The sequence below is a fragment of the Staurois parvus genome, unplaced genomic scaffold (genome assembly GCF_062004578.1).
Source record: "Staurois parvus isolate SC_StPar_1 unplaced genomic scaffold, SC_StPar_1.0 ptg000746l, whole genome shotgun sequence".
Classification (NCBI taxonomy): domain Eukaryota; kingdom Metazoa; phylum Chordata; class Amphibia; order Anura; family Ranidae; genus Staurois; species Staurois parvus.
Genome location: NW_028318542.1, coordinates 1,458,702 through 1,486,608, shown reverse-complemented (window position 1 = coordinate 1,486,608; position 27,907 = coordinate 1,458,702). Strand labels below are relative to the sequence as shown.

At 41.8% G+C, this 27,907-nt stretch overlaps 2 protein-coding genes across 2 annotated transcripts in view; one reads left to right on the top strand and one right to left on the bottom strand.

The window, feature by feature from the left end:
• The window catches only part of LOC149445091 (cytochrome P450 2G1-like), a 776,615-nt gene that overhangs the window by 240,266 nt on the left and 508,442 nt on the right, over window positions 1-27,907 (top strand). The window lies entirely within an intron of this gene.
• Window positions 5,791-16,391, bottom strand: LOC149445093 (major histocompatibility complex class I-related protein 1-like). The gene is made up of 5 exons (XM_089654129.1): window positions 16,346-16,391; window positions 13,129-13,389; window positions 11,009-11,284; window positions 9,129-9,404; window positions 5,791-6,297 (listed from the first exon to the last, which is right to left on the bottom strand). Exons 1-5 carry the CDS (start codon window positions 16,389-16,391, stop codon window positions 6,143-6,145), a joined length of 1,014 nt encoding a protein of 337 aa, XP_089510255.1. The 3' UTR covers window positions 5,791-6,142.

Sequence of the window (27,907 nt, the reverse complement as noted above, 5' to 3'; positions counted from 1 at the left end):
TATTTTTTTTAAATAAGTTTTTATTTGGTTTTCTAAAAATAGAACAGTAAAGAAAATGTTTTATTAAGTATAGGATATTCAGTAACAGGTAAGTACTTTTGATTACATAAGACAGAGTATAAATAAAACATATAGTTATACCATCACTAGGTGTAGGGTGGACAGTGGTACACTGTGTCAGCAAAGTAATAAATTCTATATTCTTTTTATGCATGTAAGCAGGTTGAAAATTAGCTAGGTAGAAGGTGCCCCATACAGGAGGGTTAGGGTTAACCTTAGTTTCCGGGTTTTCTTCTTGGCGGGCTTTTTTGTGTCGGACCCACTGATCCTGGAGATATAAAGAAGACAGTGGTCCAGAGGGCCTTTTGCCATCAATCTTGGCCTGGGTGAGAGTGGCATTATATTTGTAGCGCTATTCTCTTGAGGGCTGCTGGATTTTTGGGTCCCGCTAAGCTCTGCACAGCCAGGAAACACGCATTTTCCACATTTGCATCCACAGTCAGCGAACAGTTCATGAGCTTGGTGTTTGTTGTTTTAGTTGTTGTTAAGGGTTAACGACTTGTATGGGGTCTAGGAGTATATGGGACGTCCAATGGAACCGAAACAACTTGGAGGACAACTTCTTAGGCACAAAAAAGGCAAAATCCAGAAAAAAGCATGAAAGACAAGATCCTAGGTTTTCTACTCTTTCAGGAGTGGTTTTTCTCTTCTGACAAATTAGCACAGTCTTTGCAAGAAGCACTTGGTCCCCTTAAATGAACCTCCTCAAACCCCAGATGAAAATCCCCTAATGCACCTGGCTGTTTTGAGCATATCCCAGGGCAAGGGATTCTGAGACACACAAAGAATGTAGCCCAGGGAGAACTAGTTGGGCATTGCACCTGACCGCCCTCTCCCTTCTTTGGGTAAGGGGGCATAGAACTACTCACACTGCCCTGTTCCTGTAGCTTTAAAGGTGGTAGCAGCTTTCAGGCCTTACGCTGGGCTGGCTTGGTCCCCTGCTGACAGGCTGTCTTTCCGCGGTAGATTGCGGGACAGTGGAGGTCCTTCTTCCCAGCTTCCAGCCTGTAGGCAGACTCCCCTCCTCTGGGGCCCCCTCCCAGGCTGCACACCAGCAGCACTTCCTCACGTCACGTTACACCTGACTCCTTTGCAGACCAGGCCCTCTCATATTTAAGGGCTGACCTATCCACCATGCCAGGACTCCTGCCTGGGGAAATTGTCTAGATTCCCCTAAGTATGCAGACCAGCCCTTCTTCGTCTCCTGGCTTCCAGAAACTTCTGCAAGTCTCTACACTGGAGGGCATTACACACCTTGGAATCTTTTGTGATGTAGAAGCCACCGGAGCCTGGGGTTCGCCCCAAAGATACCAGCTACTGGAGACTTACACTGATGGACTCTGTTACACATGGGCTCTATGATACATGGGCTTAACCTTTGCAGGTATGCCAGGGCAGCACACAAGCCTGAGTTATTGTTTAGGGATGTAGGAAAGGACTGTTTTTTAGGAATGTAGGAAAGGACTGTTTTTTTTGTGCAATAGAGGAGTCTGTGGTATTTTGCTCTTTTCTAAGTAAAACATTAAACTTTGCCTTCCGCCTGGTCTGAAGTTATTAAAGAAGCATACTGCAAATAGCCAACACATTTCATGCATGGTCTACAGCTTGGGTTACTAGACACACTAGGGTTTGAAGAGATAGCGCTAAGAGTCATCCTACTCAGTCAGGTGGTTACCACGGAAAATGGATACCAACAGTCAGTCAAGCAGACTGCTGTTGGAGTGTACCTGTTCAGGGGCGGACTGACCATTTGGAAACTCGGGCGCTGCCCGAGGGCCCGGGGTCAGTAGGGGGCCCCATGAGATGCCCCTGGTACCTTTTTCATAAGCTTTTTTGAGTTTGGGCAAGGACACAGGGGCCCCATGATCCCCTATTGCCCGGGGGCCCCATGAATTGTCAGTCCGCCCCTGTACCTGTTACAGGTGGAATGTCGTCTACCAGTGAGGGAGTTGTTGTCAGCACTCCTTCTGCCAGAGGTCTGTCTCCCATAGCAACTGGAGAGGGTAAGTGCTGCTAAGGTCTCCATCCTGTACAGATGTATGGATTTAAGTATGTAGGTGCATGGTGGGGCCTTGTTCTGCTACTGAGAGAGGTAGTGAAGAATGCTGGACAGTTGGATGTGGACATGGGCTCATTGTGTCCATTTTAAGTAGTAAATTCTACAGTGAAGATGTACAGTACATTGACACTGTGTCCCGAGAGTTAACTGGAGGACAGTTATTGTGCAAGTGTACACAGTGTACATTCCTCTCTAAGAGTGGAGGTCTGCCTTATGGCTGATTATTCCCCCATGGTGGCCTTAGCCTTGTCCCAAGCACAGAGAAAGATACCCATGTGTGAGGCAGTCACCCTGTTACAGGTGCCTAGTGTAGCCCAGAAGAACCCTCCCCAGGAATAGTCTTCTCATGTGACCCAGACATGGCGCCTAACGAGTTAATGGAAAAACATGAAGAAGGTCCACCATCTTCTAACCCTCATTCCCTCTCCGGCTGACATGCATTCTTTAGTTAAGGAAATTTGCTAAGTTTTTAACAAGAAAAAAGACATCCAGTTGTTACAACCAGACATAAAGTATAGAAAACATTATTGTGAGACCAGACAAGAGAGCTCCCATATAAATGCAGATACATTGAACATCATATAAGCATGATTCCAAAAAACCAAAACTGTAAGCAGGCCCACCATTATCCTGATGGTAAGTCTCATTCACTATCTAAAATACAGTGTAGACTATATAACATTCAGCACTATATAGTAAACATTGCTAAACCTTTATTAAAACTTTAGATTTAAGATTAAAGCCCCTCAGATTCAATATTTTACTGAATTGAATTGACCCCATAATCACCAACAGAAAAGGGGTCATACTATACCAATATTTGTAAAAGGTTGTCTGAGTACAGATATACTTTAAAACTTGTCTAAACCCAGAAACAAATATATTGTATGATTCAGTTTACCAATCCTCAGATGTAGCAGCTTTATTAATTTTCTTTCTTCAAACTTTTTTCCCTTTATTTTACATGGTCATTCGGCAATCAATACACTTTCTGTCCCATCTACACTCTTTTTCCCTTTGTATCTATGGAGTCAGCCATGGCTATCACACTGGCTAAACTTCAAACATGTCTACCTTTGTTCTTCTCCATTGCCTGGTGAATTGATGGGGTTAGCAGTTTATACAACAGAGGTTAGGTTTTTAGTGCTGTTCTTTAAGTTTACAGGAAGAGACAAGGTCAATGCATTTTGGCAGCATCAAAAGGTATGTTTAGTATTGGCCGAAAATATTCTAAGCCGTAAAAGCAAACAATAATGCAGTCACTAGACATGGGCATTTCGTTTCAATGCATTTTTCAGACAAAAATTTTTTTTTTGGAGAATCGGATGTACACAAATCTCCAAATGGACATAGTAATGAATGGTAACAAATTAAAAAAAAATTATATCGAAATTAACTAATGCATTTGTTTCATTCAGATGACGTCACATGATGTGTTAGTGGTTCAGGTCCATGAGGAAATTGATTACATTTTTGAATAATTCAGGTAATAAATAAATCTGAATTTCGTTCAGTTCTTTTATTTGGATGCACATGACACCAGTTGATATTGTTCAAACAGCTCATACCATTTCTCTTGGTGGGTTGAACTAACATCCAAAAATATAGAATCTTTTTTTATTCTAATCCATCCGGTTTGATAATATATCAAATATATATCAGTCTTCTGCAAAAACTGCAACATTTTTCAAATTCACCCAGACCAATAAACAAACGCCGAAAATACACAATGAATTCTGAAAACAAATCTGGTCAATATAATGATTATGACAAAGCAAAATTCTTCAATGAATGGATGCATCTGAAACGAAACAAAAATTTCTGGCTTGCACATGTCTAGCAGCCAGCACATCCAAGGACTGCTGCATGCCAATATAGTACATTTTTGGCTTTGGTTTTTTTACATGCTTTAAAAAGAAAAACTTATTTCTGATGCATATAATGGCCTCATATTTTGTTGGATACCATGGTTTTACATCTCAAAGCCAGGAAGATGCTGGTGATCACATAGTTACATAGTTAGTCAGATTGAAAAAAAACAAAAAACGTCCATTTAGTTCAACCAACAAAAAAAATAAATGTGATAAAAGTTATAATTCTGCAAATACAACCAGTGGACACTTAATTATGTATAGCTGCTCTTTATTTCAGATAGCCAGATGGTACATCATGTGATTGAAAATCAATGTATTATGCATGCAAACATGATCAGAAGGTTCAGCTAATGTCTGACCGGCATTACAAAGATAAAGATGTATGATCAGGGGCGGACTGACCTTTTGGAAACTCGGGCACTGCCCGAGGGCCCGGGGTCAGTAGGGGGCCCCATGAGATGCCCCTGGTACCTTTTTCATAGGCTTTTTTGAGTTTGGGCAAGGACACAGGGGCCCCATGATCCCCTATTGCCCAGGGGTCCCATGAGTTGTCAGCCCGCCCCTGTGTATGATCTAGCAAATTTGACCATGGAATGATAATTGGTGCCAGACACGGTGGTTGGGGCATCTAAGAAACTACCGCACACCTCAAAATGGAAGTTCTGTGTGGGCAAAGGGTCAACACATTTCTTTATACATAGTCCTCTTTGTGTGAATATGGTCACCATGACTATAGGACCAACCATTAGATAGAGCATCCCAAAAGGATCTGCCTATGTTTATTCTTGTAGATAGTTCAGAGAAAACAAGGTCTTGTTGAGTTTCTTTGCCTTCCCTAATGAAATGTGTATTAAGTCAAAGTGAGATCACACAGCGGTCTCTAAATTCAAGCTCTTCATTTTTACAATGGTAAAATGACATTCCAGCAGATGATACATAGATGATACATAGATACTGTACAAGCAGAAGAATTAGCAAGTGCAGCTGAAACATACTGTATTTCTGCCACAGTGTAGACAAGTGCCGTATGTTCAGTAGGCACATTTGCACTATAATCTAGTTACCGGTAGCCAATAAATTATATCAGATAAATTATAAAATCAGCGCTTGAGAAAATGTCTATTTGATAAAACGCACGTTGTGGAAGTGATGTCACAACTGGAGCCGGAAATTGTGGGTCCGCCATCTTTGATGTGTTAAAATTACCATCGGAACTGGCTTTTTACATTTAAGAATATATTTAACAATAAAGTGGTGGTTTTAAACAATATTATACTGTGGAGATGTCTCTTTTCTGAAGGCCTAATAGATGTAGATCTCAGGACCAAGAAAGATTGAATGGGCATGCCGTATCTGAACAAATAGGTCATTTTATCTGGTGACAATCCATTGCATGGGGTGCGCACAGTGGTGGATAGGAACACTGTGCATCATACTGGTGATTTTGAGATTGCACATTTATGTGAGCACAAATTAAGAGTGTTTCTATTGGTTAATTTATATAATACTACACAATGGAGTGGATTCATTAAAGGCAAATAGAAATAGACTGTGCACTTTGTAAGTGGAGTTGCCTTCATTCAGTTGCCCCAAAAGCTAGTAAATCTTGTAAACTCCCATTTTGTAAGGAATACCAAATCAGATGAAAGGAAAAAAACACAGAATTGTTGCTTGCACATGATTGGATGATGGAAATCAGCAGAGCTTTACCAAATTAAACAGTCTATTTTCCTTTAATAAATCAACCCCTTTGAGCTTTTTTTCATTTGTTTTATGCACTTTTGAGTGGAAGGGAGAAGTGAAAAACTTTGGTCGCTGGGAGAGGAGCCTAAAATGACCTATTGATATTTAGGGCCTAACATTCGGGTGGGCGTTACATTATATATGAAGCATTGCATGGAAGACAACAAGATTTTTGTTTATTGACAGGGACAATTTGTAGCTGTTAAACGTGTGGGTCTCAAACCTGTAAATATGTTGTTTAAATAAATGATGTCACTCTAGGTCCAAACTTCTACTTTGTCGACGGCTAACATGGTAAACCACTGAGTGGTGTCATGAACGCTTAGCATCGGTTGAAACAGTGATGCATGGTAGGCCAAGGTTGGGCAAGACTGGTGAAGATACCTGTCCATCGTAATGAAGTCAATCAATCAGCGTTCAACAATCTTTGTCTTCTGCTCTTTGCCAGTGATACAGATCCAAATACTATGAGAACTAGAAGCAGGATGATGGCCAAGCATATGGCTATTACTACTCCTTTGGAGATTCCAGCGCTATCTTCAGCTGACTCCCTAGAGAGCCCTGCATAAAGGAAATACACGCATTGTTAATGCAATATCATAACATTCATCTTTTTAAAAAAAGTGTAAATGATTCATCCAAGCTACCTCAACTGAAATTTCCTATTATTTCCTTTACAAACAAGCTAGTGACAGCTGGAATGGGGAAACTTGCTCAGCTCAAAGTGGTTGTAAACCTCAGACATGAAATATGAACAAAGCATATCCCTTTAAGTGTCATTTCTGTCTGCTGATTCATTCCTCTGCTATCAGCAAGAATCCCTTCTGACATGTTTTCATGACACCAAGAGAAAAAGAGTGACAGGGAAGTGACCTCCAGCACACAGCCTGTGATTGGCAGCCTCAGATCTGTTCCTGTGAGCTGTGTGGAGGGGTTGTATTTCTTCCCTCCATTCAGATCTCAGAGCTCTCCTTATTGTATCATTTCAGCTCCCTGCCCCCTTTTTTCTGAACTCTCAGACAAGCTTTAGAAATTCAGCACTTTGAACGGATGTAGAGAAGAGAAGACTGCAGATAAACAGGTAATACTTATGTAGGAGGATTTGTTTTATCCCTAGGTATCATCCAAGGACAGTTACTTCAGTAGCGGCACAGTGGCTTAGTGGTTAGCATGTCTGCCTTGCAGTAAATGGGTCATGGATTCGATTCCCAACCATGGTGCCTCCTGCATAGAGTTTGCATGTTCTCCCTGTGCTTGCGTAGGTTTCCTCGGGTGCCCCGTTTTCCTCCCACGTTCCAAAAGACATGCTGGTAGTTTAATTGGATCCTGTCTAAATTGACCCTAATATGTGTATGTATGAATGTAAGTTAGGGACCTTAGATTGTACACCCCTTGAGGGTTAGGGACTGATGTGAATGTCCAATATATATGTGTAAAGCGCTGCGTAAATTGACAGCGCTATATAAGTACCTGAAATAAATAAATATATGTAAGGATTTACAACCACTTCAATCTCCACCAGTTTTTAGTAAAAGTTAAGTGAAAACTAGCTTTTCAGCTTGAAAATAATCTCTATTACCTGTTGTGAGACATATCATTCAGCAATAAAGTCTACTGTTTATTTTTACATGATCTGTTCACACAAGCACTTTGAATTTTCTTTGATTTAGAGCCAGTTCTCTGCTCTGTTGCCTTGCCTCCTGAGTTGTGGGTGAACCCTTGACAAACGCACTGTCAATGCAGGACTGCTTCCCGCATTGTACTGATGTCAGAGTGATGTCAGAGCTGTGACAGGTTGAGCTGTGAAGAGGAATGGCTTCGTGGTCATATGCAGAGGAGGAACTCTGCGGGATTCAGCAATAAGGTAAGTACATTGTCTCATTCATCATCCCTCAGGCCACCATTGTAAAAACTTGCTTTCAGCCCCAGCACCCTTTAAAAGTATTTGAAATCGTAAGGTACCCCAGTCTAAAATGTAAAACATGAACTTTACTTATAAATATAACCCTATGACAATGCCTACAACTACCTTGATGAAATTAACTTCAGAACCCCACCCTTTACATAATAAGTTTCCCAATCACAGAAGAGATCCCCAAACCATCAGAGTCGTTCCATCATATCAGAGGCCCCCCAATCACATCAGAGATCCCCCCATCATGTCAGAGGCTCCCATCACATCAGAGTCACCCCAGTACATCAAAGGTCCCTATACATGAGCATCCCCACCATCACAAAGTCTCCCTATCACAGAGCCCCCCCCCCCCAATCACACAATCTGCCCATCACAGAACCCCCCAATTATACAGTGCCCTTTGCACATCAAATCCTTTCCTTTAGCCCCATCAGTGTCAGAGGGCAGGAGGTGGAGAAGGTCTGGAGGAGGTGAATGCATGACCTGCATGCCACCTGCCCTGAATCAGAGACATACATTGTCATGGAGAATGCCTCCACCATAGCATTGAATGACATTGTGCATCCTGGCCCTAGAGCACTGTTGGTTGTTATGGTGCTATCGGCTGGCCCACCCACACCATGGCAACTCATGGCACAGATCGAGGGCAAACTGCGTTCCATTATGTGAGATTCTGTGGGAACCCTAATAGCATCCTGGTTGAGAAAAACTGCCCTGGGCAAAAAGAAGAAAAAAGCAAAGAAGTGCGAAGGGGGCCTCACGGCAAGGATAAGGCTCCTTTCACATGGGTGATATGATCAGATCCACCTGTCGGTTTTTTTGGTGGACCTGATCGGATTGTCCATGCATACCTATGGACATTGTGTCTATTTATGCCTACCTACCTCCCGGTCCGATACGATCTGCTAACAAAAGTGGAAGGGGATTCATCCTCTTCTGTTTAGGCGGATCAGATTGGAGGGTAGTCGGGTGTAAATGGATAGTGGAGTCAGTTTACAGCCAGCCGCCATTGAGCAGAGCGGGCTCTGTCCATGAAAGAAACTGAGTGGACATGGACCTGTCATATGCCTGCTTTGCTCTGATCAGAAGGGGATCTATGAGCTGATCACCTGCTGAACAGAATTGTCCCATCGGAAAGGGACCTGAAAGTTTTTATGCCCAGAGTTCAGCTTAAAAAATACCTTCAGCTGTCACTCTATGCTCTGCTTCTTTCCTCGCTGTTGATATCTGCACTGTTCAGTATAATGTGACCCTAGAAGTTAGTTTGTTGGGTACACATAGGCACCCCATATGAAATCAATGCCTGTGACAGATGGAAAAATGTGAAAAAGACGGTACAACCAAAAATTTACAGCATAGAGAAGAAGCATAACAAAGCACATGTGCAAAAAAATAATACAGATTGAAAATGTTGTAAATGTGTAAAGCTCCCATAACAAGTGTCCTAGTTTATAATATATTGAAAAACCTGACTTACTCCAGTCTACTAATAATGGTAACATTAGGCTGTTGTGCTCAACACTGCAAGAGTAGACATCGTCATTTTTTAGAGTGATGTTCATTGACAGCCAGGTGAGGTAGGTGATGTCAGGGAAAGGTAAAGTCACTCTCTCCATCAGACTCTCCGGCACCGGCTCTCCATTCTTGTACCATGTCATTGAGATGTTCTTGGGGTAGTGCCCATATGCTCGGCAGTTCAGTCTTGAAGTGATATTATTGATGGGTGCCTGTGTCACTGCCACAACTGGTTGCTCTGCAGGAGGTGATGGAAAGACAAGATCAAGGGTTTGTTTTTATAAATAAAATTCTGAGCTAATGGCAATTTACAGTACAAAAAATTGTGCAAAAAATATTTTTGATATTTAAGTGCAACAAAACCGTTTTTCAAAAATCATATGAGAGGAAAGCTTCCCCCCACAAATATCTACATTAAGATATTTCAGAACACAAATATCTGTGAATACTGTCCCTTTTTAATGAACAATAGACATCAAAATGTGACCACATTAAATTATATTGTCCAGAAAAATAGTCCCAAGAATATTCCATGAAGAAAGTGTGTGACTTCCCAAAAAGTTGATCTTCTTCCATGCCAGCACACAAATGGTTTGGATCTATCACCATCACCAAAAAAGATAGCCAAACTCTTTTCCATACTGTCTGACCCTTTAATAATGGAGGTCAGACAGCACTTGTTGTCCCATAAATGATTCCCAGGACCCATGGATTCCTAGCTCCAGACACACACGGATAGCTCATACTGATCACAGGGCGCTCACTCCAAAGCAGGGTTTCCAGCTCCACAAATCACCCAGTGCAGACCATGGAATTGAACATAGTGCATCATGTTCACATTTTTGTGTCTGCTCTGTGTTTCAGTGGCTGCAGGATTAACTGCTTCTCCCCATTTGTTCAGAAATGTTCTGGAAGGTAGTGGGCAGGGAGAGTCTAATTAGCAGCTGAATATTTATGTAGCCCTGGCCAATTCCTGGGGAGAGGTGGCCAGATGGTGGCTGGGGGCGTGAATAAATACAGTGAGACTTGGAGGATAGGGATCTTTTTCTCTGAGGAGGAAATCATGACCTAGGTCTATTTGCCCCCTAGGCAATTTTGCCATGTTCCTGTGGTTCCTCAAGGCCACAGTTGGGCTGGCTGGAGGCCTACTTTGCTGAGTGTTTGCTGAAGCTGACAGAGGGGCTGTCATCTGAGGATCTAGTCTGGTTTTACTGGGAGAAAGTATCTGGAAGATCTTGGAAGAAGGCAACCAATTATACAAGGACGTTAGTGAGTACAGACTGGTGTGAGAAATCCTAGAGACTGGGTGCTGCTGCCATCCCTCTTATGCTACCGTCAGGGTGTCAGGGGGCATTGTGTCTGGTATCCTGAAGAGCTCAGTCTATTTAATACCTAGTGAAAGGACTTTGTTTGAATTTCCAAGAGGAACATTAATTTCCCCAGGTTGCTACTACAAAGCTCAGTCCATCATTTACTAGTGCAAGGACTTGGCTCATAGTTCTAAAGAAGAAAGTTTGGTGCCTTCAGATTGCTACTAAAGGTTACTAGAGTATCCTACCATGCTCACTCCCTATCCAAGTTCAAGTTTTCATTAAAGCATCAAAAAGCATACCCCTAGACTGATTAATGAGTCGGAAGAGCAATCAGAATTGTTTGCCTGGCTGTGGGCCAGTTATAAGGAAAAGAATCCTGGGCATCTACTTAGCATCTCCTATGACGATAGCGCTACACATATCTAATTTTAGATGCAATTGAACTTCTTTAGTCAAGTGTACTGGTGTTGGAGGCAGGATTGGGATGCTCAAATGTATTTTTATCTGATGTAAATGTCATAGGTAATACCTTTCCTGCTGAATGTGCAGTTCCCCATTGAGAGCAGCTCAGCTATATGTGGCAGGCATCTATCCACTAGTGTGTTCCTTATTTCCTCCTTCACAGTTTGGTTATGGTTATTCATATCAGCGATGTACTGAGCTCTTGGATCCTCTGCGGTCCAGTTTGCTTTCTCCAAGTTGAAACTCAATAGTGGATTTCCATCATAACGGTAATGGACTAATATGTCAGATGTTCCATTCTCATAAGCGATACATCCGTCTAACAACTGCAGTACGTGGAACCCTGTAATGACAACTTTGCATTGTGAAATCAGTTTTTTGATCTTAGGTCCCTTTCACAGGGGCAATCCAATCAGGTCCACCTTTCAGTTTTTCATGCGGACCTGATCGAAAGGTCCATTCACCCTTATGGACCAGTAGGTGTAAATGGTCTTGTGTCTGTTTACACCCGCCAACCTCCAGTCCAATCTGGTCCGCCTGAAAAACTGTCCTCATCTAGGTTGATTGGTTTGGATTGTAGATCAGTCAGGTGTAAATGGGCAGCAGAGTGCGTTTACACCCGGCCACCCATAGAGAAGAGCATGCTCGGTCTGTGCCCTCTCTGCCTAAACTGAGTGGAAATAAACTTGTCATCCACCTCGCTCTGCTCCGATCAGCATGGAATCAGTAAACAGAACCCCTGCTGATCAATTGGAGTCTGACCTGTGTGAAAGGGTCCTCAAAGGCCAAATCCAGGAAATGTGGAAGTTATCCCTTACAGTGGAGCTGCACCTACATCGAAAGGGTTCATTACAGTGGAGCTGCACCTACATTGAAAGGGTTCATTGCTAGGTCTTGGGGACTTGCTAAAGATTTATTTAGCAAATCTTTGGCTCCTCTGTGCTGCTATACCGGTCCCCAGCAGTCTAAGGTCCTGACTTCATCAAGATGATCACAGGCATCATAGCCCTGCAATGAACTTGATGATGCCAAGGGACAATCCACCGCCCAAGCAAGGGGGAGTCCTGTATAGAGAATCCCTCCTAGACCACCAATTACCCCTTACAGTGCAGGTGCAGTCCCACTACAAGGGATAATTTTGAAGTTTCTTGGAGCTGGTCTTTAGGCTTGGCTCACATGTATGGATGCCAAGAATACTCGCAAGCTTGCATGTGTTCCAAATATGCACAGAAACGTGCTGCTCTTTAGCACATACATTGATGTGCCATTAATTCTTAACCAGTTCCTGTCTGCCCACAGTACATTTACTGCACAATTTTAAAGCATGAGATATCTATTTACTTGGTGTAATATCATGTTTTATTTTTCACCAAAAAATTGGGTGTTACATTTTGTTTTTGAGCATTAAACCTCCTAAAGGTATATTTTTTTCCCAAAAAATTGCATTTAAAAAAATGCTGCACAAATACAACATAAAAAATTGCAGCACCCACGATTTTATTCTCCAGGACCTCTGCTTAAAAAAATATACACTAACTAGCCACTGTATTAGGTACCCTTGCTACCCGGTGTGGTCTTCTGCTGCTGTAGCCCATCTGCTTAAAGGTTCGACAATTTGTGCATTCATAGATGGCATTCTGCATACTTTAGCTGTAACGAGTGGTTATTTGAGTTACTGTTGCCTTTCTATCATTTGAAACCAGTCTGTCCATTTTCCTCTGACCTCTGACATCAACAAGGCATTTTCGTCCACACAAATGCCACTCACTGGATATTTTCACTTTTTCTGTCCATTCTCTGTAAACCCCTAGAGATGGTTGTGCTTGAAAATCCCAGTAGATCAGCAGTTTTTGAAATACTCAGACCAGCCCGTCTGGCACCAACAACCATGCCACGTTCAAAGTCACTTAAATCCCCTTTCTTCCCCATTCTGATGCTTGGTTTGAACTTCAGTAAGTCGTCTTCACCACGTCTAGATGTCTAAATGCATTCAGTTGTTGCCATGTGCTTTGCTGATTAGCAATTTGTGTTACCAAGCATTTGAACAGGTGTACCTAATAAAGAGGCCGGTGAGTGTATACTGCATATTGTTTTAGAATTTCAAGTAATTTTCTAGTAAAAAATACTGATTTTTAAGTGTAAACAAAAATTGTCAGAATTGGCCCGGTCTTATAAAAGCTCACTGACCTTCAGTGTCATTCACACGATATCTAAATGACTCCAAGACTTGGCTTTGGCTGATCACGGAATTGTGTTCTTCAATAGTGGCAAGGAGTAAGCCAAGATGAGCTGGTCTGAACCAGGGCACTTTGCGCTCTATGATCCCAATATTGTTGTCATACCGATACAGTGTGATGTCATCAATAGACCGGGTCGTATAATAGAATGGATAATCACTTGCAGGATCTTGGTTGGTGACCGTCGTGAAGAAATAATGTGAGTGGCTTCCTGTGCGAAACAGATAAATGTGGGGAAAAAAACATGAAACCTAATTATAAAAAAGTAGGGTATCGGGTAGAAAACTTCCTTCTTTAATATACTACTTATACCAGCGCTAGGACTGTAGAGACTATATATACCAATAAATATAAACAACAAGAGTGATATTAATAACTAAATACCTAAATATAGTAAACCAAAAACTCTCACAGCTGCTGCATCCAAAAATGCCTCATGAATAGATACAGCGCTGTGTACACTCTTAGAAACAAATATACCGTACTTAAAAAAAAAAACAATAAAAAGTGTTTCCAATGTCCTTAAATGCCCACATGTCCTGTGTAACAATAATGTGCTTGAATAAAGTGGCCATGCAATTGTTTTTGTGCAAATAATTTCATGCTCATTCATTCAACAAAACCAATGTGCTCTTGATAATGTAGTCCAGTGCTCCTCCACCACCAGCACAGAGAACTCACCAGATACATATGACCACCCGCTACAGGTAAGTCATAATGCACTTATGGTACTGTTTACAAACACCATCCACTTTTGGCCTGGGACATCCTCTTCACTCTCCCTTTGCATGTATCAGATCTGGTAAACTCATATGAGGAGAGAATAAGGGGAAATCGCCATGGTGTAAAACCTTAAAACTTTAGTAATAAAAACCTCAAGAGTGCTACTCACATTATACAGTGCTAAGATATATGCACTTGTTATACATTTGCAGTTCCAGCCGCCTGGTACATACTCTACACCAGGGATACTGAATTAAAATTCATGGAGGTCCGGTTGGTAACATTTTCTTTCTTCAGAGGTCCGAATCTCATTTTTCTTCTATGACTCAGGGCTTTCCTATCATAGCCCCCCTTACATCACAACTCCCTTTTCCATCAGAGCCCCCCAACATTAAAGCCCTGCTTACATCACAGTCCTCCTTGCAATCACAACCCCCACATCACAGCTCCCGCCCCCTCCTGACATCACAGCCTCCTTTCAATCTCAGCCCTCCTCCTCACACCACAGACTCTTCATATCATAGCTCCCCGCTTTCACATCCCAGCCCCCTCTCACATCACCCCCTGATATCACAGCCCCCATATCACATCTCCCCCTTAGATCACAGTCCCCCATATCACAGCTCCCCCCTCTTACATCACAGCCCCCCCATATCGCAGCTCCCTCTTACATCACAGCCCCCATATCACAGCTCCCCCTTAGATCACAGTCCCCCATATCACAGCTCCCCCCTCTTACATCACAGCCCCCCCATATCGCAGCTCCCTCTTACATCACAGCCCCCATATCACAGCTCCCCCCTCTCACATCACAGCCCCACTCACATCACAGCCCATCCACCACACATCTCCCTCTCTCACATCACAGCTTCCTGCATCACAGCCCCCTATATCATAGTTCCCCCTTATCACATCACAGCCCCCCATATCATATCACAGCCCCCCCCCCAAATCAGAGCTTCTCCCTGACATCACTGTACTCTCCGCTCCTTGCATGACCTCCTGCTCTCTAGCTCCCTTGTCTCCTCCTCCCATGTTTGTCTCCACGACTTCTCCAGAGCTTCCCCCATCCTCTGAAACTCTCTACCCCAATTTATAAGACTATCGCCTACTCTGCTCACTTTTAGACGATCTCTGAATACCTATCTCTTCAGGGAAGCCTATCCTGCCCTCAGCTAATAATGGAATCTTCTGCTCCTCCTATCAGTCCATCCCCCACAGTTATTACCTTTTTGTACCACTAGGCCCTCCCTCCTAGATTGTAAGCTCCAAGGAGCAGGGCCTCCTATCCCTCTTGTATTGAACTGTATTGTCTCCCGTTATATTGTAAAGCGCTGAGCAAACTGTTGGCGCTATATAAATCCTGTATAATAATAATAACATCACAGTCCCTGTATTACAGCTCCTCTCAATTACACCCCATTTCACAGCTCCCCCCTCTCACTGCCCCCCACATCACAGCTCCCCCCTCATGGCCCCCATTTTAACAGGCCCCCCCTCACTTCACAGCCCCCCAGATCACAGCTCCCCTCCCCCCTCCCCCCAGATCACAGCGATTCCTCCCACCCTCCACAAGGCTGGGATTTTTAACAGCAGCAGCAGGAGAAGAGTCCACTCAGGCTGCTAAGTGGAATAATCACGGTCCGGACGGGACTGGCACACGGTCCGTGTCTGGACCGCGGTCTGCCATTTAGTGACGCCTGCTCTACACCAAGCTGTACCTTTTTTTTTTTTTTTTTTTGCTCCTGCCTGGGTGTCTCCACTGACACTTCTGAGTCGCTACATGAGATGGCGTCGCTTCTTAGCTTGCCCCAACGAGGAGTTTAGCTGTCCTGACATTGTCAAGAGGCATGGCAGGATGAGGACTTTGAATAATGTTTGAATAATACATTTGAATAAATATTTTTGTGTCATAGAAGGACATGCTTAATAAATCATAAATATGAGTATTTGAAACAAATTGCATACTTCCCTCTTGTTGTAGGGAGATCCCAAGCCTTCTTTTTGGATACCTGAGGACACCTCTAAAGAAGAATTGTTCAACATATAAAGATTTATCTAATGCAGAGACAGTTATGCATATCTTTGCTGTAAACAGGAACCCCATAGGATAACTTTCAATTAGTATAACTGGTATGGAGGGGACATAGCTGGGATGTGGGGATGAACAGATGTTCCTAGCAGCTGCTCCCGATGCCCTGCTTTACTCATCTTGATACCCATGTGTTACTTCTGCTATCTTGCTCAGCAAACTTTTTCATGGAGGTCAGAGACCTGGCTTCACTCCCCTATGACATCTACTGTAAATGCTGACCACATCAGAGAAAGCTTTTCTTTGGGAAAGAGGGCTCCCTTCTGGTCACAGGAGCAGATCCCTGTGGTGATTCAGATGGAGTGGTGGAACGGACCCACTATAGAGGACAAGAACAGGGATGATCACTTGCCTGTAACTGCTGATACCCCTCTGAAGGTGACCACTACTGTGGCCATCTTGATGGTCACTGAGGCGAGTAAATGACTACAATAGACACTCATGCTCATCCGGCAAGGCCTAGATAGGTTCAGGAATACTCATATCAGAGGACTTTGGCCTAGCCTACCTTAAGAAGAAAGTCAGAGGTGTCAAGGCTATTAAAGCTCTAAACTACCTCGCCTTGGACTTTAGCCCTATACAGGGCCCTTTGGGTGAGTTAAACAAGACAAAACACCTCCTGTGCATGAGTGCAGGGAAGTACCAATAGTCTACTATAAAAAACACAAGAAAGAGAGGGTGCACCAGCCTAATGCATTATCCCAATGTAACATTTATTAATAAATAAAAATACATTTATACATGAACTCTGTTATAGACAAAGTTCATCAAAGTGTCAAAGTTTTATGATCCACTCTGGATACTCCTAGACTTGGTAGGACACCATCTGCAATCTAACCAGCTTATGCATTTCAAGGGTAAAGCCAAACCTCTGGGTAAGAAGGTACTACCCTCAAAATGTGTAAGCCACCTAGGATCTAGGTGGTGTCCTCCCAAACCTAGGAACATACAAAGTGGACCAAGCAACTTTGACACTTTGATGAGTTTTGCCTGTCACAGTGTTTGTCAATAGATGTGTTTTATTTATCAATAAATGTTGCATTGGGATAATGTGCTAGGCTGGTGTGCCCTCTCTTTCTTGTTCCCTTTAGGTGAGCAACTGACTACATCCTAACAGCTCTGGGGTGTTTGGCCCCCCATGCCCTTTCTGAAACTAGGCCCCTCCCATTTTATATGGACACTAACTCCACCCATTAAATCACTAGAGAAAGGTTTTGTATTAAATAGACCTAACACCTAATTACTATTTTCCCTTACTATACTAAATTGGGACAGAGCCATCGAGTCTCAAGCAAGCTAACTGCACCTGCTAACACACAGAAACATCCACAACTGCAGTATGAAAATTGCTTTTTATATTTGTTTTGGAGTATTACTGGGCACAAGTAATGGAGCTTTGGGCACAAGAAATACCTCTACCATGTTACTGTCAACTGAGTGTTTATTACACTCACTATGTTTAAATAGTTTTGGGCTATAAAACAACTCTGAGCATTTCTCTCTTTGGTTATCCAAGTGACAGGGCTGATGTTTTGTGTGAAACTTATAAGAGTTCAATTTGGTTGCTGTTTAGTGTGTGTTTTAACTGTGATTGTACATGCATGGCTCTCTGGTTCCACTTTAGGGTCTCTTGTCACCTACTGGCTTACCAAGGATTTATTATGTTATGAGAAATTGACCATAATCTCTTGGGATGTCAGGGAATTGAATTTCCTAATATAAAAGGTATCTTCAGTTTTTGAAACCTCACCACCCTCTATGTAGTTTTCTCACAGTAAATACATTTCTTGGGTAATAAAGTACTTTCCAGGAAGAAAAACTGGATCCAGAGGGCAGTACATGCTACTTACTGTTCTTATGCTGGAGGTATCTCCAGCTTATTACACAAGAATCTGTTATGATATATATGTCATTTTGATTTCTGACCCTGAAGGAAGGTATATAGTTGTTATTATAGAAACCAACACTCATTTACTAGCCTTGATCAATGTTTATGTCCCTCCCCCTTTCAGAGTCAAATACTTTATACAATTGTATAAAGCCACCATAGCTAAGGATTTTTATAATGTTTTAGATTATTCTTTGGTTACATATAACCCAACCAGAACTCCTAGACCTAAAGCTTTGGGCTGATATTGCTCTGTTCACTGTACTTTAGAGATGGAAGACCCGTTATGGAGAGACGCTACTCATATATGTCACATGTTTCTGTCTCTTCTTCTAGAACTGAATTAGCATTTGCCAATGGTGATCTCTTACCTATAGTAACAGAAGCAACATGCCTTGTTGGGGGACTATGGATCATACTTCTGATTACTTTACAACTTTCTTATGCCATATGCCTGTGTTTGGAGCTTGAACCCTGGAAGGGTGGGGAAGCCCACAGTGCAGTTCATAGTGGCTACTCATTTTGAAACATTTTGGGAACTCTTCTGCCTCTAGGTTAAATGGGACACCTTTAACCTCCCTAGCGGTATGATTATTTCAGATTTTTGGTGCTGAAAGCGGTACCAATTTTTTGCATGGAAATATGTAGTTTTTTTTATTGTAGGCCTGAAAACTTGAAACAAGAAATCATAAATTATAATTTAATAAATAATCATAAAAAATAACAATATAATAATAATACATTTAATTCAATAATATAATCAAACCAAAAACACTGACATTTGAAATATAGCGCCACGTTTGCTTATCGCTGAGCAAAGTCGCAAAATTGTTTTCAGTGTCTGATGACGAATTTCCCCACGAACCATTATCACTCAATTCTGCAAGTGGTTCTGATTTACTATCACTGTTCTCTAGCCGGTTTAAAACCGATTTTGACATAAAGGGATGCTTTTTGGACGCCATGGACTTTTCTAAGTTTCCAGGCAGAAAGAACAGTCAAAATGCAGGCAGGGCACAGGACAAAGCAGTAGGGACAAAATGTATGTGAAATGGGTTGAAACAGCAATGTTTTACTATGTAAAATCGTTTAAAAAAAATTTCATTTTTTTAATTTTCAAATTTGCCCCCGGTTTCGGCGCCCGTACGTCCCGACGTCACAGGGACCGGACAACGGAAGCCGGATGCCGGCATCGGCTGGAGGAGATGGCCGGGGACGCTGCAGGGGACGCATCGTGGGAGCGAAGGACAAGGTAAGCGCTGCAGTGAATCCCTATGCAACGCTGCAGGGTATTCCCGAGTGTAGCTCGGGGTTACCGCTTTTGGTACTGAAACTCTACCCCGAGCTACATTCGGGAATACCGCCAGGGAGGTTAAGGCGGTCACAAGGGGTCAATATACTTCTATTAAAACTGCCAGAGTCAGCCAAGGTGTGCTAATTTGCATATGGAGACCCAGTCCTCTGACACTCTAATAGCACTCCAACAGGTCAGAAGAGATCTCCTCTCACAATACCATTGTACTCTAAAAAAAAGTGCCAAGGAATATTGTGAGAGAGGGGATAAAAATGGAAAACTTTTGTATTTTTTGAGTCCCAATCAAAGATTTCAAACTGTAATTCCTCGTATTCACTCTCAAGATGGTACGCTGTTAACTAACAAAGGCGGATATTCTCAAGGCATTTGAAGATGTGTTGAATCAGGAGCTACAATTCATGACAACTGACAGAATTTTCTATATTCACCTTGACCAGAATAAAACAGAAAAAAAAAATCACCACAGCTAATGGGCAAATAGTGGAATCAGAAGGAAAAGGAGACGGTTTTCTTTACTGTCCTATTTCCCAGAGTGCGACTAGAGATACCTTTGAAAAATGTCCTGTATGTCCCTACTCTTGAAACTAATCTTTTGTGAGTGAAGAAGCTCACAAAACAAAGCAATTTAGTGACCTTCCAAGATGACAGTCATGACATCATAAAAGAGAATTTCCTACTTGCAAAAGCTACATGTAGAGATGAACTGTATCAGCTGAACTGCAAAACATTCAAACTGCATTCACACATGGCACAGATGACTTGGGCACAGAAGTCCTGACATAATAAAGAAATGAACTGATAATGACTATGCAAGTAAAATAACACATAGTCCATGTGATCAAACAATGAAGTGCACCAGCTATATTAAAGGAAAAATGACAAGAAAGGCCTTTCTAAAGCAGAGTAACAGCAGAACTATAAAACCTCTGGACCTAATTAATTCAAATTGTTGTGGCCCAATGGAGAAATTGACTCCAGGAAAAAAGAGGTATTTTCTTAATTTTATAGATGATTACTTCAGGTATACTATACTGTATCTGCTACACAACAAAAGTGAAGTACCAGAGAAACTTGAACAGTATTTGGCTCAAGTAAGCAACAAATTTGGCAAAATTGCGAGTGTATTGCGCAAAAATGAACTGAATATACAGGCGATAACACGGCTGTACCATACAACCCAAAACAAGATGGGGTTGCAGAAAGAATGAACTGTACTCTATGTGAGAGTGGAAAAGCAATGCTGTTTGATGCAGATATGCCAACCACATACTGGGGGAATCAATTATGAGCGTATGATATCTCCAAAATTGACTACCAGGAAAATCAACAGAGAAAATTCTATATGAACTGTGGAATGGAAAAGCCCCAAATTTGAACCATCTAAAAATTTCTGGAAGCAAAGCTTGTGTGCCCATCCCCCAAAAAAAAATATACAAAATAGGATGCTCTCACAAATGAAGGTGTACTTTTGGGGTACAGAGAATTTCAAAAAGGATACAGATTTCTACACCAAGACACAAACAATGTAACAATCAGTAGAAGTGATATTGGTGATGAAACTTCAGTGTGTTCAAAATTTCATGAACTAACAAACACTTCAAACTGAGGGAAATTCCAGTGTCATATGAAGATAAGCAACAAAGTGACATATAATAGAAATTAAAGCAGACAATTCAAATACTGTAAAAGAAGAAACCAGGCCATAAGAGGCTTCAATCAGGAAGTGCACCAGAAACAATAAAGGCATCCCAGCCAAATGTCTGTCCTATGTTACTCGCGTAGCATTAAAACCAAAGCCAGATTCATGGGATGAGATGCAAAGACTTCCAACCCATGAGAAACAAAAGTAGATCACATTCTTTGACAAAACTGCGTACAAAAAAAAAGAATGATAGAACTGAGATCCGAAATGGGACTAATAGAAGGAGTAGTTGTTGAGTGGGGGTGTTGGAATACAATGTTCATATATTTTTGTGCTACAACTACATCAATATAAGTATTCTGTAGAGATATATTCTTCAACCTGTGGATGGCAGTGTTTCTGAGTTTGTAGCTGTCACAAGTTAGCCTACAGTTTCTTGTTTGTGTATTCTTACCTCCTTGCTGCAGTGCTGTAACTAATCCCTTTCATATGTGTGTTTGTCTGTGCTCACCTATGGGCGTCATCTGCTGTTCTCTGGGTTTTATTTCCTTCCCTTCCATCACTTCTTGGCCTGCCTCCTTGTTTGCCTGTCTATATAAGACATGCTCAGTCTAGGCCAGATTGCCTGAGCAACTTCCTAGTTGTCTGAGCTCCTGTGTGTTGCTATTGCCTGTATCCTGCATTGGCTACTTGTGTACCGACCCCGGCTTTGTTCTCTGACTGTGCTTGTTTTCCGCCTGTCCTGACCTCGGCTAGTCTATCAGATTTCCGTTTGTCTCCTCCCATTGTACTCTGCTCCTGCGAGCGGTCTCCTCATCCTCAGCTGGGCGTACCTGGGGGCCGCGACCTGGTTCCAGCTTGCTGCAAGTCCATCCCCACCATCAGGGGCTCTGGTGAAGAATCAGGCTAGTGCTTAGACTTTGCACCCTGGGGAACCCCAAGTTGAGTATCTACAAGGGCTCACTACCACAGGTGCTGACAGTAGCTGCATCTATAATAAAAGTCTATGTCTTTTCTCTATAATAGAGTTCCTATTTCCTGTTTGCAGAGATGCAGCAGATAAACTAATGTGGACTGTGCACTGTGTGTTCTGTAGGACTATATACAGTTGCAAGAAAAAGTATGTGAACCCCTTGGGATTATGTGGAGTTTTGCATGAATTGGGCATAAAATGTGCTCTGAACGTCATCTAAGTCACAACAATAGAAGAACACAGTCTGCTGAACATAATACTACACAAACATTAGATGTTGCCATGGTTTAATTGCACATAACATGTAAACATTCACAGTGCAGGGAGGAAAAACTATGTGAACCTTTGGACTTAATAACTGGTTGACCCTCCTTTGGCAGCAATAACCTCAACCAAACGTTTCCTGTAGTTGCAGATCAGACCTGCACAATGATCTGGAGTCATTTTGGACCACTCCTCTTCACAAAACTGTTTCAGTGTAGCAATATTCTTGGGATGTCTGGTGTGAATCGCTCTCTTAAGGTCATGCCACAGAATTTCAATCGGGTTGAGGTCAGGACTCTGACTGGGCCACTCCAGAAGGCGTATTCTGTGCTGTTGCAGCCATTGTTTTGTTGAATTACTTGTATGCTTTGGGTCATTGTCCTGTTGCATCACCCATCCTCTGCGGACCTTCAGTTGGTGGACAGATGGTCGTACGTTTTCCTGCAAAATGTCTTGATAAACTCTGGAATTCATTTTCCCATCAATGACAACAATCTGTCCAGGCCCTGAGGCAGAAAAGCAGCCCCAAACCATGATGCTCCCTCCGCCATGTTTTACAGTGGGGATGAGGTTTTGATGTTGGTGTGCTGTGCCTTTTTTTCTCCACACATAGTGTTGTGTGTTCTTCCCAAACAACTCAATCTTGGTTTCATCTGTCCACAGTATATTTTGCCAGTAGTGCTGTGGAACATCCAGGTGCTCTTTTGCAAACTTCAAACGTGCTGCAATATTCTTTTTGGACAGCAATGGCTTCCTCCGTGGTGTCCTCCCATGTACTCCATTGTTGTTTCATGTTTTCCTTATTGTAGATGTGTCAACAAAAATGTTAGCATGTGCCAGAGATTTCTGTAGGTCTTTAACTGACACTCTGGGATTCTTCTTTACCTCATGCAGCATTCTGTGCTGTGCTCTTGCAGTCATTTTTACAGGACGACCACGCCTAGGGAGAGTAGTAACAGTGCTAAACTTTCTCCATTTGTAGACAGTCTGTCTTACTGTGGACACATGAACATCAAGGCTTTTGGAGATACTTTTGTAACCCTTTCCAGCTTCATGCAAGTCAACAATTCTTGATGGTAGGTCTTCTGAGAGCTCTTTTCTACGTGGCATGGTTCACATCAGACAGTGCTTCTTGAAACCAGTAAACCCAAAACAGGTGTGTGTTTTTTAAGGGCAGGACAGCTGTCAGCAACACATCCAATATCATCACACTGATTGGAGTCAAGGTTGGCTCACTCCTGGCTCCAATTAGCTCTGGGAGAAGTCATTAAGCTAGGGCCTCACATACTTTTTCCTCCCTGCACTGTGAATGTTTACATGTTTTGTGCAATTAAACCATGGCAACATCTAAAGTTTGTGTAGTATTATGTTCAGCAGACTGTGTTCTTCTATTGTTGTGACTTAGATGACGTTCAGAGCACATTTTATGCCCAATTCATGGAAAACTCCACATAATCCCAAGGGGTTCACATACTTTTTCTTGCAACTGCATACAGAATCTCTAACAATGTCTTTCCTCTCCATAGTTAAACAAGCTGAATGCCTTGAGAAATCGTCCGCTGTTCCCTATTGAAAAAATAAATATAATTAGAATGAAAATACTCCCCCTTTTCATATACAGTACATCCTCCAGAATTTCTCAATGTAGATACCAAATGCCACCTTTAAACAAATAGATTAGCTTATATCCAACTTTCTTTGGCAGGGAGGTGTACCTAGGATCTGTTTAGCTATCCTATGACAACCTTGGAAGGAGGGGGGGCTGGCCATCCCAAACTTCTATAAACACTTTTTAACTGGACAAATGGCGTTTTATCATAGATGGTTAACTTTTCTACTTGATGATGCTGCGCTCTCCTTATAAGCAGTGGTGGTCGGATCCTATGAAGTCCTGACTCATCTGATTTTCAGGGGCCTAACATCACTGAATCCACAAACCTGTTAAATGAAATCTGTCATTAGAGTGTGGAAAATTCCTTACAGGTTGGACCCTAGTAGGCCTACCTTTACATTTCCAATTGTACCATTTTAGAGAACCCCATGCCTGTCACATTTTTGCAATTACCCTGATCCATTGTCATGGACTACATGCAGGTTAAAACATATACATAATGTAGTAAAAGATGGAGTATAATGCCATTTGATGAGCTAGAAAATTGTACAAGCTACCTAATTCTCACCTCTTTAGATATATACAACACCAGGTGCCTTTCATGCACAGTTTGGGATAGGTCGGTGATTCCTTCAGCCAACTAGACTTGAAGAATTGTTGGGAAATGAAAACTTTTTTTAAAAACAGCTGTTCCAAGAAAGGAGCATGCTGTTACAGACTTGTTGAGCAGCATGGGGGAGTTGATGTCCTGAATTTGGATGATGATGATTGGGATTAATTGTGGGAGGACCCCTTCATGACCATGGTATTGGCTAGCAATCAATAAATACACTACAAATTCCTATATCAAGTTCATCTCCAGAACACTTTTTTTAATTTTTTGCATACATATAAAAATCTCAATGTTTTAAAATAAAATTACTTAAACCCCCAGAACATTATATACTTTATAAAAGCAGAGCCCCTGTAGAATAAAAAAAAAGATGATAGCTGCAACTTTTCATGTTACATGATATTTGCGCAACTGTTTACAAAACGCAAATTTTCAGGAACAAATATAATAAAATGAATTTCAGTACAAAGAGACAAAACAGAATAGAAATATAAAAGATGAGTTTGCATCGAGTAAATACATACCAAACATTCCATGTCTTAAAATAGTGTGCACCCGTGATATCGCCAAAAACTACAGTGTGCAAAAATCACCATAGGTGATGCTTTAAAAGCATTTATGGCTCATTAGTTTAGAGTTAAATAGGAGCTCTTGTGCTAGGATTATTGTTCTCACTCCGATGTTCGTGGCGATATATCACACATGTCGGACGATCGTGATTTACATGCTTTTGCACAGGTGTGCAGAGCAACGGGGGTTAGGACATTTTTTACAAACATTTTAATATATTTTATCATAATTAACATTTTGCAAACTTTTTCTTTTATTTTTTTAATGTATATTTACTTGATTGCTGTCACAAGGGGTTAATAAGGGGACATTGGCCAGGTGACAGGTACTCTTTAAGGGTTTAATAGACCCCCAATGTCTCCTCTGCCCTTCACACCATCTAACCAAGCACAGATCAGCTTGGTTAAATGTGTCCCCTGGCTGTACTGGCCAGGAAAGGGTGCATCTGAAACCGGAAGTGACATCACTTCATCATGGATTTGCCTCAGGCTCACAGTGCTCTCCCTCCCCTAGCTGATGGTTGTGTTCCTGGCCTCCAGTAACAGCAGGGATCCCGGGAACCATGAAGGTGGGGGGGGGGGGTTCATTGGCAGTTAGCTAAACAAAAAGCACACAAGTTGATGGTTGCTACTGGCTTCTAGAATTTAGTTTTATCTTTTTGATAAGTACAAAAATTATCTTTTGATCCTGCCAGAAATCTTGGTAACTAATAACTTGCTCTCAGGCTACGCTGCATTGTCATCAGTTGGGATTGATTTAATAATACTGAAGAGAGCAAAATCTGGTGCAGCTCTGCATAAAAACCAATGAGCTTCCAGGTTTTATTGTCAAAGCTTAATTGAACGAGCTGAAGTTAGAAGCTGATTGGCTACCATGCACTGCTGCACCCAATTCTGAGTGCACCAGTTTTAGTAAATCTTCCCCATTGTGTCCAGCTACCACCAAGGCCAGGGATGAGGGAAGCTGCCTGTTATGGTTTGCAAAAAGCATTGCAAATCTTGTGTGAATTTAATCCACTACGCAGCAGCTTCACTGAAATCTATAGGAGGCAAATCTTATTAAATTATGCCCATTTGTAGGGCTAATAGGGAATAAACTAATAGCCAAGCTATTGTCAAATAAAAAGCATGGAATGTCAGACAGTATCATGGGAGACATGTACCCATGCCAAAATGAAAAATCTTAATAATAAATACATAGTTAGCCTTCTATAAGAGTGGCAACACCCACAGACAATATGGATGGTGGAAGTCTACCCTTTTATAGAAAGGTGGTTGGGTTTCTAATTATTGACTCTTGTGACTCTGCTGACCAGAGAAAAAGCTATGCACTGCATTATAAGCTGTTCCTTATAATTTACTGGGCTTTTCCTTGTATATTATATAGTCAAATAGGTAGTTCCTTATATACAGTATAACAGGTGGTGAACCTGCAAATGTGTTGGCCAAACGTTTGCGAATCACTGTTAGCAGTGAACCCAAACCTCATCTACTAATGACTACAGGACCCCTCCCCTCTATGTCTCAAAAATACCATAAAACTGCAACATCTCCTCAGTGAGAATACCAAGGCAGCAACACAATCCTAAAGAAGGATTAAATGTTCAATTCAATTCAAATTCAAAATTAAAAACGTTCTAGCTGGAGTTCCAATGTATTTTTTTTTACATTAACCATCTTGTAACTTGCATTCTGTATCCCTTTAAATTAGGTTAACAGTAGTAGAAGAAAACAAATCAAAATATATATATAATATATATAATATATAAATGTTAGGGAAGTAATCTTACCTGAAGAAGCTCTAATAGGAGCAGATAAATAAAGGATCAGTAAAAGCGATATGTCCAGTAGGCATCTCTCCATTGCCCAGTTGCAGATCACACTTCTACCTGAAATAAATGTTTTCTCCAGTGTTTGGAAGAACCAGATGAACCTCTATTTGGATTCAGTTGGCAGAGGTATAATCTTCTCCCACTTCCTTGTGCTGTTAATCTTGCATATCTAGGTGTGTCTTGTTAGCCTTCTCCCAGTGCCAAGTAAGTCCCTTACAAATAAGGTTTATACAGTATTCACAACTCTGGAATGTGACATATTGGCACCAAGAAGATGACATGAAGAAGACAAGAATCCATTTCATATTTAGGGCCTTTATCCATAGGTCTTGGTTCACTTCAGAAATTCTTCTCTACCTGTACAAGTCTATTGGAATGCAAAAGCAGCTCAGGCAGGTTAGAAGGAGGTCAACAGCACCTGCAATGAATTCTGATTTATCAAACCTATGTTAAAAACTGTGCTGCATTTGCCCATCAGAACCCACTGAAGTCAGAATTTTGTGGTGTTTTTATGAAATTTCCTCTGAAATCTGTTGCTAACAAGAACATTATTGGTCTCTTTTATATACCATGTATGGAGTGATATGATGGGGTTTTGCTCAAGTGTAGTGCTTACCAATGAGTCCACTCCAGCCAGGTAGTCCTGTTCTAGGGTTTGTTGGCTCACTTTTGTTTAAAAAGAAAGTAAACGTTTCACACAACCAACGGTTGCCCTTGCAGGGGTTTCCAATACCACTTCAGAACACAAAATTGCAATGTTCTTAATCTTCTGGTCTTAAGCTTAGGCTTTTGGTATGGTCCCTCAGACCGATTTACAGCACCACTGAACTTACAGGTGACCTCTGCACCTTTCTTGCAGCTATCTCAGCTCTCAGATCTCCCTGCTGCCTGACCCAATCCCTGACCTGGGTAGGAAGCCTCCTGTCACCTAGGTGGAGCCCTGAATTTTAACCATCCCCAGGACTATAAAGGATGTGACCACCTGTACACATACAGCCTCCTGGTCTTTGGTAAAACTTAGAGACATGGGTAGAGGCTTCTCCCATTCTAAAACTCTTGGAAGTCTCTGGACTCAAGACCCCAAGCTTGGTGTTACAAATCTAGAGAAAACTAAAAAGGCAATTTTTCAAAACAGACACTCAAGAGCCCCTCAATCAGAACCCTGTGTGCAATTTACCTCTTCTAACACAGTATATTTTATCATTT

Excerpts from the sequence above, each read along its gene's own strand:
- LOC149445093 (XM_089654129.1), bottom strand. The coding sequence starts at position 16,391 with ATGGCCACAGTAGTGGTCACCTTCAGAGGGGTATCAGCAGTTACAG. Across the intron at positions 9,405-11,008 it reads CTGCACATTCAGCAGGAAAG|AGCAACCAGTTGTGGCAGTG; the intron begins GTATTACCTATG and ends CACCTCCTGCAG. Across the intron at positions 6,298-9,128 it reads ACCATTATTAGTAGACTGGA|GGCTCTCTAGGGAGTCAGCT; the intron begins GTAAGTCAGGTT and ends TCCTTTATGCAG.